Source organism: Balaenoptera musculus, chromosome 9, assembly GCF_009873245.2.
Source record: "Balaenoptera musculus isolate JJ_BM4_2016_0621 chromosome 9, mBalMus1.pri.v3, whole genome shotgun sequence".
Classification (NCBI taxonomy): Eukaryota; Metazoa; Chordata; class Mammalia; order Artiodactyla; family Balaenopteridae; genus Balaenoptera; species Balaenoptera musculus.
The window spans coordinates 52,286,911-52,304,485 of NC_045793.1; the positions used below are offsets into that span (position 1 = coordinate 52,286,911).

General features: G+C 34.4%; 1 protein-coding gene across 1 annotated transcript in view; it reads right to left on the bottom strand.

The window, feature by feature from the left end:
• Window positions 1-17,575, bottom strand: part of MPP6 (membrane palmitoylated protein 6) — a 105,163-nt gene that overhangs the window by 34,150 nt on the left and 53,438 nt on the right. The window contains 2 exon segments of the mRNA XM_036864085.1: window positions 1,232-1,384; window positions 16,550-16,671. Coding sequence (XP_036719980.1) covers window positions 1,232-1,384; window positions 16,550-16,666 — 270 coding nt within the window. The 5' untranslated portion in view covers window positions 16,667-16,671.

Below are 17,575 nucleotides of genomic sequence, written 5' to 3' on the forward strand. Positions count from 1 at the left end.
ACTTCCCACATTTCTCTTCTGCAGCTGTTACATGTAACCACTCACTAAGCCCTATTGATTTTGCTGCTTAGAACTTGAAAATCCTCACATTTCCCACTATCTGTACTGCCGTCACAACTTCTTGCCTTGGTACAAAACCATCTGGCTCCACAATCTGACCTCTCCCTGTTTAATAACCACCACCACCCACCCACCCCCGCAATCCCGAGCCAAAGTTTCCCAATGTCCTCAGGATAAAGTCCAAATAACTTAGTATGCCTTATAAGGCCTCAACTAACTGGCCTCTTCACAAAGGTGTCTTTGACATGTGTTTGTATTTTTTGTACCTAAGATACAGATTTACGTAGGAACCATCTCACTATAAACGTACATAATTTTTGCAGTAACATTGTTAGAGAGTCACAGAAAGTCTCTGAGAAAAAGCAAAGGGGTGTTACCATTTGATTTTTAATGCTAAGATTTGCAATGGCAAGCAGGTGACACTTTATCCCAGGACCATTTATTGAACAGTCCATTCTTTCTCCACTAAAATGTAGTATCTCGGTCATAAATCAAGTTGCCATTTGTCTGTGGATGTATTTCTGGGGTTTCTATTTTTCTAATACTGCCCCAATACCACACTGTCTTAATTACAGGTTTATAAGAAGTCTCTCGACCTCCTTTTCTTCTGAACTGATTCTTCTTTGGTAAACTGATTAACTCTTCACCTACATAGACAAACGCTTAAATTGCATTTATTTTTATTTTTTTACCTTTGGAAAGTATGCTATGTCATAGTTTCTATCATCATACAGTTCTCTTTTGGTCCAAGGCCATCAACTGCACCCCAGTCTTAGAAGCAATACTGAAAATGTATACGGCTGGTCACAAGGAGGGCTGGGAAACAGTGGTAGTGAGGAAGAAAAATGCACTATCACAGGGAGAAAAACGTCCCCAGCATGTGGTGTGATGGTGAAGCAGGGCTGTTGTTGTTGTTGTTGTTTTTTAATTACACAAAGAAAAAGCCATTCTGATGTATTTCTGTGACAGATCCTATACATCTGTATAGTATGTGCGTCTGTTTATGTAGTCCCAGCAGAACGGGATATTAAAATATCTAAGTTGGAATTTGCAAAATATGGCCCTAAATAATCTTTAAAAAAACATCATCTTAAACTGAAACTTAACTACTAAAGGAGAATATTTTGGGAATACAGGGGACTTGGAAAGAAGAGCAACAGGGAAAGTTTACCTGGAAGTGAGGCTCTTTGAGTATACCAACCAGTTCTGCCACATTTTCATCCACATTTATTAGAGGAGTGATATCTTCAAGAATTTCGTTGACTAATTCCAAGTTATTATCACTGACAGCTTCTAGTTTTGAATCCTCTAGCCTCTCGTGAGCCTGAAAAGACAACAGTATATTAAAATAATAACACACACTGTTTTGCTCCAGACCACGGTTTTCTTCTTGATTTGTTTCCTTTTTATAAAGAAAGTTTTAAAAGATATTACTTGAAGGTTTGATTCATTGCAACCAAATCTTTCAATGAGAGGTAATATATAGATTTCAGAGTAAATGTTATCATGCAATATAATAAATCTTGGCCTCTATTCCTACCCTAAAAGTAATGGAAAACTCATTTTTATAACTAAACCATGAAAAAACTGAAGAGGCCAATTTAAAAAATGTATTATATTTCCTACCTGACAGAATTTCCTAATGACTTTCTAGTCTAGACTCAAACTCTAAATGATACCGTTTATGCTTTATTAAATGATTAAGCATAATAAAAATAAAAAATAGGAACGTAATCGTTATATGATTGTCATTAAAAAATAATGAAAATCATTTTGAGAACCCCAAATGATAATCCTAAAGCTATCATTTTCCAGTTTTGAAAATTCAGCAGAAAAAGGCAATTCAGGAAAGGCAACTCTTGAACTGAGCCTTGAACAAGGACCATATGATCTCATTAGGGGAATGATCCCCTTATGTCTCCATATCTTAAGCTGATCTGTTTTTTTTAATCTCACAACCTTTTCCACAGAAAATGAACCATGAATCATACTGTCACAGGAAATACGTAGTCCTAATTATCCTTTAATAGTGGGAGTAAAGCAGAGTTTTAAATTCAAACTTAGAATGAACACTAAGCAGTCTCTATCTTTCAAGTGTTGTTTTTCTGATAAATGGTGGCTGTCTGATTTTGAAGACAGGTAGAGCATAACTATAAAGATTTAGTTTATAAATGAAAACATGCAAGATGACAAATCTCACACTTAACATTTTAAGATTCAGTACTGTAAGTGATGAAAAATCCAAATTTCAAGCGGAAATAGTATCAAACTTTAACTTATCCCTATAATACTTTAGATGTTATTTCTACCATACGGAGTGGATCCTTCAGAGTTCTAACACATCTTCTAATTTTTCTTTTTTTAAAATTATATTTTATTTAAACAAAAATATCATTTCACATGTATCAATGTAAAATTGTTAATGAGCTATCTAACAATCTTAGTTTTTGTATGTCATCTTCTAAATGATACATTTTCTAATTTTAAAAATGCATTTTTACATTTAAATATATTTTTCCAGGCAATTCACAAGGTTGAAATAAGTTTAAGTAGAAGAGAGGGGCTATACATTAGCAACATTTTAAAGAAACACCTCTGAAGAAGAAATTTTAAGTCATATGAAATAAACTGATACAGAAGAAATTATAACTGTTATGAAACAAAGAAAAATGTCAAAAGACCAAATGTAATTTAAACAGAGGAATGAGTTTCTACTAAATCTAGATAAGAAAAAAATTAGGAAGACTAGAGAATGCCACAAAGAGTGAGAATAGGTAAATCTATAATTTTCTTAAAGTATAATACAAGCCTAATAAAGACAGGATGATGAAGACATTCAGCATATATCACGGAATGATTATCACCACCATTGGGAAAAAAAGTAATGTACACAATTACTTAACTCTTGCAAAACAAGCTAGAATTGCTAATTGTTTTAATACAAATATTCGTTGTTAATAAATCTAATGTAGCATCATTAACGTTGCAAATACTTTTAATACTCTTATGGTAGCATAATAAATCTTAAAAAAAAGGAAGAAAAGAACTTTAACATTTATTGAGGGCTTTTGTTTTGTGCCCGGAACTATATTCTCAGCGCAGTATGAGATTGTGTGTGTGTACTCAGAAAATGTAGGTATGTTATTATCATCTTCACCTTATAGACACAGACACTGATGATGCAAAATGAGATACAGTGATTGCTTGAGTTCACACTACTGGTAAGTGGCTAAGTCAGGTAGTCCAACATCAAGGCTGGAGCTCTTACATACTAAAGCTTATTTGACTTTATCACTATACAGCCAGCTACTCTATCATCATCTTGTGGTTAATTGTTTAATCAAAAACATTATGCATTACTCTCACTCATTTAAATGTGTGACATATGCTCTCATTGACTGCTAGCTGAGTTGTTGCTTCTTAGCATGGCTCTTCCAGTCTAGATGTATTAAGTTATACTCTTATGGTTCAAGAATACCACCCACCCTTTCAACCTCCACCTGTTTGCTCAAAGAGCTATAAAGATCACCTGTTTCTCCAAGGAACAGATAATGACTGGCTTAAAATTTTCAGGAACTAAGCCAATATAGTTTCTACAATATCCTATGTTACTTTAGATACTGGTAGACTTTGATTAAATTCAAGTCTTTGGGAAAAGTAAAGGAACAGAAACGATCATTGACTTGAAAGCTCTAATACACTTCCCCTCCTTTCTATGTTCACCTACCTTATTGCTCCCAAATTTGGAGAGGACAGGAGGGAATGTGGAAAGACTGATGGCAAGAGAGAAAGAGGAAGTCAAGTGGAGGGCAGAATTATGCTATAAAAACAAATATACCTGAAGGTTTTTGCACATCAAAAACCTGGTACAGACTGGTTTTATGGTAGGAAAAAAAATCTCACTATACAATACATAAGTTCTCAGAGGAAGAAAAGTTTTTAAGTGAAACTGCAGCTATAATTATATTAATACGGAAAATTAATTTCTGAGATATAGCTGGGTTCAATCAAGATCAATTTTAGTTTTTCCAAGAAAGCACATACAGGTCCATATTTGTTAATATGTAACTTTTTAAGTTCTAGTATAATGTGAAAGAAGTTGAGACCTTTATTCACTTTAAAGTCAGAATTTATTTAGTAGCTTTCAAGAGGCAAGTACCAACTTGAATTTAACTAACCAAACAAGCAAACAAAAAAGACAAAGGAAATACTGAAAATGGACCAGAGAAACAGATATGAATCACATGCTATTTGAATAAATGGGTCTTGCTTCCTCTAAGAAAAAGCATTATTAGAAAGCTAGCACAACTCAATAAAAATATATGTCACCTGCCACAAGTGCTTGGAAGAACATGCCATGACTGGCTTTGTAGACTTGGAGTTGATACAAATATAGCCTAAGCCCTCTTGTATGTCCAGTTCTGAGAATCCTATTCACCACTGCACTTTAGAAAAATGAACTGCAGAGAAGAAAAGTTCTTTCAAAACTTCTGGGTATTTTACCCAAGCACAGTCCATCTATGCTTGCAAACAAACAAACAAAAAATTTTAACAAAAGTTATGCACTATACGTGACAAATACCTGGTAATGATAATGGTATTGTGATTATGTGTAGTAACCTTATCTTTCTCCCTTAAAAACAAAAATATCATAAATTTTGTTTCTGTCTTCTTAGAACATGGCTAAGTATATTGTAGTTGCTCATTAAGTATTTCTCGAAAAAGCTAAGTAAATAGGAGATAAGATTGACTATGGTCTAGAGACATCCTCTTCTTTTATTCTAGAGACTTTTGAACAAAAAAGATAAAGACAAGTTCACAAATAACCAAAAAATAAGAATTTGAGCAGAAAGTGGAAATAAGACAGAGAGAATGGAGAATTCATTTTTTATTTTGCTTCTGCATATATAATATCAAAAAGGATGAGATCCCTTCTGTTGAAAAAAATGGATGAAATAAGTGTAACTAAATTAGAACTGAATTCTCCAATGAGTAAAGAACTTGTCATCTAGTTAACCAAAAAAAGTTCAAATTCTTAGATTAGATAAACAATATCTCAAGGCACTCAGGGAGCTGAGCCACTCTTAGAGATACCTGTAGAATTAGGAGACCCACACAGATGTCAAAGAACTAAAAATGGGAATCTTATACTTTTTAAAAGGAGAAAGGGCTTTTTACAAAGCTTGGCTTTAATAGTATTCAGAGAAAATATAAAAGAATCTTTTTATAATCATTGAGTGGCAAAGGCATAACTATGATGCCAAATCCGGAAGCTATAATTTAAACAAACAAAAACAGGCCCAATAAAATAAACTGCATTGAACATTTAAAATCGAACATTTAAAATTTCTTCTTGTCAGAAATCAGCAAAGTCAAAATACAAATGACAAACTAGGGTCAAAATACTTACGAATCATATTAGAGACCAAAGGTTAACTTCTCTCTCTCTCTCTCTCTCTCTCTCTCTCTCTATATATATATACACATATACAGAGAGAGAGAGAGGATTTCTATAAAACAGTAAGAAAAAGATCAGCAACACATTAAGAAAAATGGGCAAAGAATATGAAAAATTCACAAAAATGGAAATTCAAATACTTCTTAAACATATGAAAAGATATACAACCTCCTTCATGATAAGAGAAGTGCAAACTAAAACTACACTGAAATACTTTTTTTAAAAATGAGATTGGGTGGGCTTCCCTGGTGGCGCAGTGGTTGAGAGTCTGCCTGCCAATGCAGGGGGCACGGGTTCGAGCCCTGGTCTGGGAAGATCCCACATGCCGTGGAGCAACTGGGCCCGTGAGCCACAACTGCTGAGCCTGCGCGTCTGGAGCCTGTGCTCCGCAACAGGAGAGGCTGCAATAATGAAAGGCCCGCGCACCACAATGAAGAGTGGCCCCCACTTGCCGCGACTGGAGAAAGCCCTCGCACAGAAACGAAGACCCAACAAGCCATAAATAAATAAACAAATATATAAAAATTGTATAACTTTAAAAAAAAAAAAAGTGAATTTCTATTAAAAAAAAAAATGAGATTGGCAAGTATAAAATTCTGGTAACATACCATGTTGGTGAGAATATGGCAGAAGACAGGCATTCTCGCACATTCTTTTCTGGTGGGAACACACTAGTGAGCAGTTTGACTATATCTACCAAAATTACAATGATTCTTTTAAGATTTATCTTAGAGATATACATACATATGCAAAATAACATGTAGCAAGACTGCATATTACAGCATGACTTGTAAGTGAAAAAGTCACCTAAATATCTATCAGAAGTTTGACTAAAAAATTTTGTTATATTCATGCAATGGAATATTATGCCACTTTTACAGAGAACGAAGGTTCTCTGTAGGTACTGATATGGAATCATATGCACAAAAAAGTCAAAATTTAGAACAGAAAGTATAAACCCACAGCTACTATTATATTTAGTAGTGAATAATATTATATTTAACACATGCTTTTCCCCTAAGATTGAACAAGATAAGGATGTCTGCTCTCCTCATTCTATTGAACATTTGTACTGAATCTTCTAGCCAGGACAATTAGTCAAGAAAAAAAACAAATAAGAATATAAAAAAGAATGTATATGTACAACTGAGTCTCTTTGCTGTACAGCAGAAATTAACACAAAATTGTAAATCAACTATATTTCAATTTAAATAAATAAAAAAGAACCAATGAAGAAAGTTTCAAAGAAAAAAAAAGGAAAAAGAAATAAATAAAAGGCATTCAGATAGGAAAGAAGTGTAGAAAGAAGAAAACTTACCAACCTAGAATTATACCTATACAGTCAAATTATCCTTCAAGAGTGAAAGAGAAATAAAGACTTTTTGTCAGACAAACAAAAATTGAGGGAATTTGTTGCTAGTAGACCTGCCTTGAAAACAATGTTAGAAGAGGTTCTTCAGAGAGAGGACTATAGGTCCAAAACTGAGATCTCCATAAAGAAAAGAGCATTAGAGAAAAAATAAATGAAAGTAATAAAATCTTTTTAAAAATTCTTAATTAATCTAGTAGATTAACTCTTCAAAAATAACAGCAACAGTGTATTTGATGATTACAGCTTATGGGTAAATGAAATGACTGACAGCCATGCTATAACGGAGAGATTGGAAATATTCTGTTATGAGGTAGTTACTTCATGTAACTACTGTATTATTATACTACAGTGAAGTAATATAGTGTTATTTGAAAGTGGACTTAGATTAGCTGTAAATGTGCACTGCAAAATCAAGGGGAAATCACTAAAATCTTTTAAAAAAATAAATATAACTGATATGAGTTAAAAGAGGAGAAAAAATGAAGTCATATAAAATGCTCAATTAAAACAGAGATGGCAGAAAATGAATAGAAGACCAAACAATAAGAAAATAAGACTCAAGTACATGTTGTCTACAAAAAACCCACTTTAAATATAAAGACACGGGTAGATTAAAAGTAAAGATAATGAGGAAGACATACCATGCTAACACTAATCAAAAGAAAGCTGGAGTAGCTATATTAATTTCAGACAGAGCAGTCTTCAGAGCAAGGAAAATTATCAGGAACAAAGAGAAACATTACATAATAAAGAAGACATAACAATCTATAACGTAAATGCTCCTAACAACAGAGCATCTAAATATATGAAGCAAAATTTGATAGTACTTCAAAGAGAGACAGTTTAATCCACTATTGTAGTTGGAGGCCTCAACACTCCTCTATCAGCAACTGACAGATCCAGCAGGCAGAAAAATCAGTAAGGACAGAGTTAAACTGAACAGCACCATCAATCAACTTCATCCAACAACAGTAGAGTGCACATTCTTCTTAAGCTCACGTGGAACATTCACCAAGATTAACCACAGTACGGGCCATAAAACATACCTTAGCAAGTTTATAAGAATAAAGATTATAAAAAGTATAATAAAAATCCCAGCTACATTTGTTGGAGACAAATCAACACACTTCTAAATAAGACATGAGTCAAAGAAGAAATCTCAAGAGAAATTTGAAAAAATCTGAACTAAATGAAAATGAAAATAAAACTTATGAAATTTTGTGGGATGCAGTGACTGCAGTATTTAAAGGGAAATTTATAGCACTGAATGCATATTTAGAAAAGAAGAAAGATCTAAAATCAATAATCTAAACTTTCAGCTTGGGAAACTCAAGACAGAAGATCAAATTAAATCCAAATTAAATAAAATAATAAAATTTAGAGCAGAAATTAATGAAACTGAAAACATGAAATCAAAGAACCAAAAGCAGGTTCTTCGAAAAGATCAATAAAATTGATAAACTTCTTACCAGCTTAACTAAGAAAAAAGGGATAAGACATGAATTTACTAATATCAGAAATGAAAGAGGCCATCACTACTGATGTCTTGGATAATAAAGGAATGGTATGAACAATTCCATGCACATAAATTTGATAACCTAGATGAAATGGACCAATTCCTTGAAAAACACAATCCACCAAAACTCATAAAAGGACATACAGATAATCTGAGTAGCCCTATATCTGTTAAAGACATTACATCAATAATTAATAACCTTCCAAAACGGAAAGCACCAGGTCCAGATGGGTTCACTGGTAAATTCTACCAAACATTTAAAGAAGAAATTATACCATTTCTTTATAGTCTCTTCTAGAAGGCAAAGGAAACACTTCCTAACTCAACTTATAAAGGCCAGCATTACTCTAATACCAAAACCAGAAAAAAGACATTACATGTTATTATACATGCATCAAAACCCATCAAATGTACAACACAAAGAGTGAACCCTAATGTAAACTATGGACTTTAGCTAAGAAGGCTTTAGATTTATAGAAAAACTCAGCAGAAAATACAGAGAATTCCCATATATCTGCTCCCCTATCCCTGGTTTCCCTTATTCATATCTTGTATTAATGTGATAAATGTTATAATTAATGAGCTAATATTGATACACCCTTATTAACTAAAGCCTATAGTTTACATTTCCATGGATTTTGACTTTTAAGTTGTACAGTTCCAATGGTTTTGACAGATGCATAATGTCACTCATACACCTTAAAAGTATCATACAGAATAGTTTCACTGCCCTAAAAATGTCCCGTGATCCACCTAGTCATCCCTCCCTTATACTCCCCAAACTGTCAACTACTGACTTTTTTCGTACTGTCTCTATAGCTTTTGCTTTTTCCGGAATGTCATATAGTTGGAATCATACAGTGTGTAGCCTTTTCAGACAGGCTTCTTTCACTTAGCAATAAGCATTTAAGGTTACTCCATCTCTTTTCATGGCTTTATCGCTTATTTCTTTTTATTGCTGAATGATATTCCATTTTATGGATGTACCACACTGTGTTTATCCATGCACCTATTGAAGGACATCTTGGTTGCATACAAGTTTTGGCAATTATAAATAAAGCTACTATAAACATTCATGTGTTTGTTTCTGTGTGGACACAAATGATCAATTCACTTGGGTAGATGTCAAGGAGCACAATCACTGGATTGTAGGGTAACACTATATTTAGCTTTGTAAGAAATTGCCAGACTGTCTTCCAAAGTAGTTGTACCATTTTGCACTGCTACCACCAATAAATGAGCAGCTTCCCTTTTAGGATATATGTTCTGCAAATATTTTCTTCCAGTCTGTAGCTCACCTTTTCATTTTCTTAATGGTGTCTTTTGCAGAGGAAATCTAATTAATCAAAATTTTCATTATGCCTTATGCTCTTTATGTCTTATCTAAGAAGTCTTTCTCTAATCCAAAGTCACAAGGAGTTTTTCCCTTATGTGTCTTTTTAGAATTTTTTTAGTCTTAGCTCTTACATTTAGATCTATGATCTATTTTTAGCTAATTTTTGCATATAGAGTGGGGAAAAAGATAATGTTCATTTTTTTGCATATGAATATTCAATGTTTCAGGAACATATATTGAAAAGACTATCATTTCTTCATTGAATTATCATAGCGCTATTAACAAAAATCAGTTGACCATGTAAGTGGTCGTCTCTTTCTGGACTCTATTCTGTGCCATTGATCTGTATGCTGATACTGCATTGTCTTCATTACTGTAGGACAACAGTAATCCTTGAAATCAGGTTGTGGAAGAGATCAAATTTTGTTCTTTTTCAAAATTGTTTGTCTGGTCTAGGTCCTTCATCATCTTGTCAGTCTGAAATTTTGGCTGGGATTATACTGAATCTTTAGCTCGGTTTCCAGAGAATTAACATTTTAAGATTATTGAGCCTTCCAATTCCTTCATTTATGTAAGTATGTATGTATGTATGCCTTTAATTTCAGCAATGTTTTGTAGTTTTCAGTGTACAGGTCTTGCACGTATTTTTAAAAATTTATTTCTTTTTCATTAAATTACAATTTCCAATTGTTCATTGCTAGTATATAAAAATACAATTGATTTACATAGATTAATCTTTTATCTTGTGTCCTTGCTAAACTCACTAATTAGTTCTAGAGGGTTTTTTTTTTTCTTCCTTCTGATAGGTTCTTAGGATTTTTGGCATAGATGATAATGTCATCCTTGAATAAAGACAGTTAATTTTTTCCTCTTCAATCCGTATGCCTTTTATTTTTTTTTCCTCGCATTTTGCTCTAGCAAAGACTCCCAGTACAAAGTCGAAAGGAAGTGATAACAGTTGAACAGAAGTGATCTTAGAAAGCATTCTATCTTCCACCATGAATTACGATGTTAACTGTAGGGTTTTTATAGATGCCCTTCATTAGGTTGAGGCAATTTTCTTCTATTCTTAGTTTGCTGAGTTTTTATCAGGAATGGATATTCAATTTTGTAAAATGCTTTTCCCACAACTATGAACATCATCAAACGATTTTGCTTATCATGTCATTAAAATGGTGACAAACATTTATTGGTTTTCAAATGTTAAGAAGCTTGTATTTTTAACAAAACTCACTTGGTAATGAGGTATTATCCTTTTTGTATGTTGCTAGATTTGATTTGCTAATATTTTCTTAAGAACTTGAAGTCTATGTCCATGAGGGATACTATTCTGTAGTTCTCTTTAACTGAACTGTTTTTAGCTGGTTTTGTTATCAGGGTAACACCAAGACTAGTAAAACAAAATTGGAAATGTTCCCTTCTCTTTCTTTTTTCTAGAAGAAATCATGTAAAATTGGTATTATTTCTTCCTTAAATGTTTGAATTTTCTTTTGAAGCCGTCTAGGCTGGAGCTTCAAGTTTTGTGTTTTTTTAAAAAAATTTATTTACTTATTTATTTTTGGCTGTGTTGGGTCTTCGTTTCTGTGCGAGGGCTTTCTCTAGTTGCGGCGAGCAGGGGCCACTCTTCATTGCGGTGTGCAGGCCTCTCACTGTCGTGGCCTCTCTTGTTGCGGAGCACAAGCTCCAGACGCGCAGGCTCAGTAGTTGTGGCTCACGGGCCTAGTTCCTCCACGGCATGTTGGATCTTCCCAGACCAGGGCTCGAACCCATGTCGCCTGCATTTGCAGGCAGATTCTCAACCGCTGCGCCACAAGGGAAGCCCGTGGAGCTTCAAGTTTTAAACTGCAAATATTCAATTATAAAAAACAGATATAGTGCTAGTCAGGTTATCTACTCTTATCTAGGTTTTAGTCATTTGCATCTGTCAGGAAATTAGCTTCATCTAGTTATATTTATTGCCATAAAGTTGCTCACATTATTTCTTATTATTCTTGCAATGTCTGTTGGATTTGTAGCAACGTCCTCTCTTTCACTTCTGATACTGATAATTTGTGTCTAGCTAGAGATTTACCAATTGTATTAATATACTAAGAGTTATATTGATTTTTTTCTATTTGTCTTTTTTATATTCACTCATCTATTATTTACTACTTTCTGCTTATTTTGAGTTTAATTTGTTCTTCTTCTATTTGCTTAAGGTGTACACATGAACATTGATTTAAATATTGTTCTTTTCTAATATAGGCATTTCCCTCCAAGCGCTGCTTTGTTGCACCCCACAAGTTCTGACATGTATTTTCATTTCATTCAATTCAAAATATTTTTTATGTTTCTTTGTGATTTCTCCTTTGACCCATGGCGATTTCGAAGTATGCTGTTTAATTTCCACATATTTGGGGATTTGCGGAATAACTCTGTTATTAATTTTTAGTTTGATTTTGCTGTAATCTGTACTAGTTTCCTAGGTCTGTTATAACAAACTGAGTGTGAACTCTGCCCAATGTCCCGCATGTTATGAGGACTTTCCACTCAGGCTGGTGGGAATGCCAACTAAACTATTCCCCATCCCTTGTGAGCCCTGGAAATTGTTTGGCCTACTGTGCTTTCCAGTGGGTCTTTCCTTGGACTCTAGACCTGTGCTTCACATATGCACAATCAGCACTCAGCCAGAGATTTGAGGGCACCCCTAAGCAAATCTCCTTAGCTTCCTCCTCCCTGATACTCTGCTACACAAATTCCAGTCACCTCCACCTCCCCAAATGCCAAGCTCTATTAAGACTGCTGTGCTGTTTGTGCTTCCTCTTTCTGCACTGCAGCATGGAAACTACCCTCAGACAGTTTCATAATGCTCACCTCATTTCTTTCCTTTCTCTCAGGCATCACAATCCTGTGCTGCCTGTTGTCCCATGTCTGAAGATGGTCACCCCCCTCCACCTCTGTGCTAACTTTTCTAGTTTCCAGAGTGAGGGTAATTCAAGTCTATTTTCTCTCCCTTATAGCTTGGGTGGAATTTATTCATTCTTATAATTTTACTTTTGGTGGCTACCCTAGAGATCTCAACATGCATCCCTTTTTTTTTTTTTAATTTATTTTATTTTTGGTTGTGTTGGGTCTTCGTTGCTGCATGTGAGCTTTCTCTTCTTGCGGCGAGCGGGGGCTACTCTTCGTTGCAGTGCGCAGGCTTCCCATTGTGGCGGCTTCTCTTGTTGCAGAGCACAGACTCTAGGTGCGTGGGCTTCAGTAGTTGTGGCACACAGGCTCAGTAGTTGTGGCGCACGGGCTTAGTTGCTCTGTGGCATGTGGGATCTTCCCAGACCAGGGTTCAAACCCATGTCCCCTGCATTGGCAGGTGGATTCTTAACCACTGCACCACCAGGGAAGCCCCGCATCCCTGACTGTTTATACAACCTTAAGACATTACTTTTACCACTTCCTGAATAATGAGAGCATCTTACAATTGTCTGAATCACTAAGTCCTTCCTTTTCGGCTATCATCTGCACATATTTCATTTATATACATGCTATAAGTGCCACGAGACATTACTATTATTTCATCTTAAAAATCAGTATGATTTTATATTTACTCACTAATGTTCCCTTTATTTTGTCATTCTTTCTGCCTGAAGAACTTCCTTTTGCATTTACTGTTGAGTAAATGGAGACAATTTTTCTCAGATGTTGTTTGTCTAGAAAGAAAATCCTTATTTTGCTTTCATTTCTGAAGGTTGCTTTTGCTGAAAAGGGAATTTGAGGTTGGCAGTGTTTTTCTTTGAAAACTTTAAGGATCTCAATCCACTCTGTTATGACTTCCATGACAGAGTTCCTGTTTTATTGCTAACCATTAGTCTTACTGTTTCTCCTTAATGTGTCTTTCTTCTCCAGTTGCTTTACAAATTTTCACTTTATCTTTGATTTTCAGGAGTTTGTGATATCCTGAGGAATGTTTTGCTTTGTATTTTCCCTGCCAGGGGGTTCACTTGCCTTCTTGAATCTGTCAGTTGATGTTGTTGTTCATTAGGTTTGAAAATTCTCGGCCATTGTGTCTTGAACTATTTCTTCTGTCCCATTCCCCCTCTCCCTCTTTCTGGGATATTAATTGCATGTGTATTTGATCTTTTTGAGTATGCCTCACATATTGTCTTTTCCAGACATACTTTTCTGTGAATTTCGGTTTAGATGTTTTCTGTTGACCTGTGCTCAAATTCACTAATCTTCTTTTCTGCTGTGTTTAGTCTCCTATTGGCTTGGCCAAAAAGTTCATTAGGTTAACAAATATGTTGTTCAATAAAATTCCTGGTGAAGATGAAAAATGTGCCTTTTATTTTTACTTAAAACCGAATGAACTTTTTGGCCAACCCAATAGCAAACCCATCAAATGAGCTCTTAACCAGATATTGTATTTTTGAGTCCTTGAATAACCATTTGATTGTTTTTGATTCTTATTTTCTAGTAATATTTTAAATGTCTTCATTTTTTCCCACTTTTTTCTTCTATTAAAAATATGTTATTTAGGGACTTCCCTGGTGATCCAGTGGCTAAGACTCCAAGCTCCCAATGCAGGGGGCCAGGGTTTGATCCCTGGTCAGGGAACTAGATTCCACAAGCCGCAACTAAGAGTTCACATGCCACAACTAAAGATCCCACACGCAGCAACTAAGACCCAGTGCAGCCAAATAAATAAATAAATAAATAAAATATTTTTTCAAGCCCCAAAAAACAAGGTATCACTTAAAAAAAATATGTTATTTAAAAATCTTTGTTTATAAACTTTAATAAAAGGGTCATCTATGGGACTGCTTCTGTTGTCTTTCTCATGATTATTAGTCACATGCCCCTGCCTTTCCACAGGTCTAGCAATGTATGGCTCGCTGTTTCCTCAGCAATTTATCCATTTTTCTCCCTACTTGTGCTGGGAGTGTTGGCCTGCTGTGACTTATTATCTCTTTCCTGGAAGAAAGTCCTCCCTTCCTCCTGGGATTTCCGTGCCTTCAATGTAAGGAATACCCAACTACTATTGCTTTGATTTTTTGAGAAGCTGCTTGAATGTTGGATACTACTGGGTGACTCTCTTCCTAATTTCAATTTTATCATCAAAAGATTACAGTAGCACTTCAGCTGCTCAAAAGTCATCCAGCCATTTCACTTGTTAAGAACAGTGAACAAGATAATCTTCTGAAAGGCCAATATCAGTGACACAAAAGCCAATAATTTTTTACGCACAGAAATTCTTAAGAACACACACACACAGAGACACACAAACACAGCTTGTGCTGTGGTAGAAAGAGCACAGAATTTGAAGAAACAAGATCTGGTCTAAATATTTTTGTCATTTACTAGCTAAGTGACCTTAGGCAAATAATTTTTCTATTTTCAAAAGTTAGTTTTCAATTCATAAAGTTGTTGCAAAGATGGAATGGTATATTTTAAAAACCCTTATAAACAATAAGCACATTGTAAGATGACTTACATAATATTATCTAGTTTTGAAATCTACATCTAAAAGCTGTAAATTAAATAAACATGGAGATGGGGTGCAATAGATACACTGGCAATAAAAACTGACAACCAACAGTAAGTATGATATCAAGGGAGAAGTAAACACTACTTTTAAAGTAGCAATAAGAGCTCAGGGCGAGCAATTTAATTAACAGGCTTAAACAGCCCTTACTTATTTCAACAGACCCTGAAACTATTACTTTATCTCAACACAGTATAGTGACTGACATTTGTTACAAGAAGCTTGTATCTGAAGGAAAATCATATCCCATATATTATTATTAAAGGAATATCTAATAAATTTTTGAAAGACTACAGTCAAAAATGACTAAAATAAAAATTCTAGTTGGGTGATCTGCAAGTGGATAAGTTTCTACTTAGAAACCAAAGCTTTTATGTCACATGATCTTAGAATGATTACACTGATGAATAAAATGAAGAATCTGCATCATTAACTCACTCCTACTAATAGAACACTTTGTAAAAAGTATGATTTTTCAGAACTCTTAGAAGAAGACAAGTAAGAGACTATGGCTAAAAAATGATCACAGGAGAGGGTGAAATCAACATTTTAGGAATGACAAGATGGTTACATGAAGAAAAGGTCAGAGACATAAACGATAAGGTCCTACTGTATAGCAAAGGGAACTATATTCAGTATCTTGTAAGAGAAATAAAAGGGAAGAAAAGAAAAAGAGAGGGTATATGGCACAGGTTCTTGAAAGCAAGAATCATCTGAAGAATGCAAGAGCACGGTTGTGAAATAGTTAATACGCTAAGCTTTAGTGACATTTACAAAAATTATTACAGGGAAATAGTATAATTGAAATGAAACTGGGCCAAAAATGGTTGTAAAAATATATTTATGGATGAGTTAAAAAGATTACTAGAGAGTTGCTTATGGAAACAGACTCAAAATGTCAGGGTTACCAAGAAAAAACAAGATTTCAAAAAGTACTAGATATAGGAAGTCAAGAACTGAAATGAAAAAACAGGTACATGGTCCAATGTAAAAGAAGAAAGTCAGTACCTCGTTGTTGAAAACGGAGACAGGACCAGAATCTTTTCCACAGACCTCCGTTATAATACAACTGTTCAGTTATTATTTCCCTAAAACTTTAAAGTCAGCACAGAAAAGGCAAAAGTGGTCTAATTTCTGTGTACAGTAAGATCTCATTAGCTGTTAACTGTTATTATTTGCTAACAAAGGCTAAGGTATATTAACCAGGGTCTAAAACGGTAATCTGAAAAGACCTCTGTAAAAACAATAAAAAAAAATAATTTAGTTATCTTATGAATAAACCAATATACCTTAGCGAGTGATTTTACAATAGGATTCTCCATTATCCCCTTGAGGAAAATTAGGTCTATTTCTTCTGCTCCTGTAGATGAGGGCAGCTCCGTAAGGTTATCCAACACTTGCTGCATTGCTGCTGAGATAAAAGCAATAGTAAAAAAAAGCAAACCTTAAATTCCAAGCTATTATGAAATACAACTATAAAATAATTCAAGTAAAAAGACATTATCAATTAACACTCTTTTGAAAAGTCACATTTAAAGAACTGAATTGTTGAATAGTAGAAATTTCAAATGGACTTCCCATGAATTAGCAGCAGGATAGGTTTTTACATGCAATTTGGGGTTTACCAGACTATATAATGCATATTTAGAACCTTATACTTGTTTTTTATTTTTCAAATTTGAAAACATTACTTAAGAAGAAATATAAAATTGTAATAGAGCAATAAAAAAAAAAAGATTAATCAAGAAACTTCCAACAAGCCCAGAACCAGATGACTTCACCAGTGAATTCAAGAACTAAAACCATTACTTCACAAAGTCTTCCAAAAAAAAGTAGAAGAGGAAGGAACGCTTCCCAACTATTCTGTGAGATCCTGATACTAAATCCAGACAAAGACATCACAAGAAGACTACAGCCAATATCCTTTACAAGTACAGAGGCAAAAATCTTTAATAAAACACTAGCAAACTGAATCCAGCAACGAATGAAAACGATTGTACACAATGACCAAGTACAATTTATCCCAGGAGTGCAAGGGTGGTTAATCACCATATTGTAATCAATCAATGTAATACACTGTATTAATAAAACAAAACCACATGGTATCTCAATAGGCACAGAGAAAGCATTTGACAAAATCCAATACCCTTTCATGATAAAAAAAAAACATTCAACTAGGAATAGAAGGAAATTTCCATTCCCTCAAGGGCATCTATGAAAAACCCATAGCTAACATCATACTTAATGGTGAAAGACTGGATGCTTTCCCATAGATCAGGAACCAGGCAAGGATGTCTACTCTTGCCATTTCTACT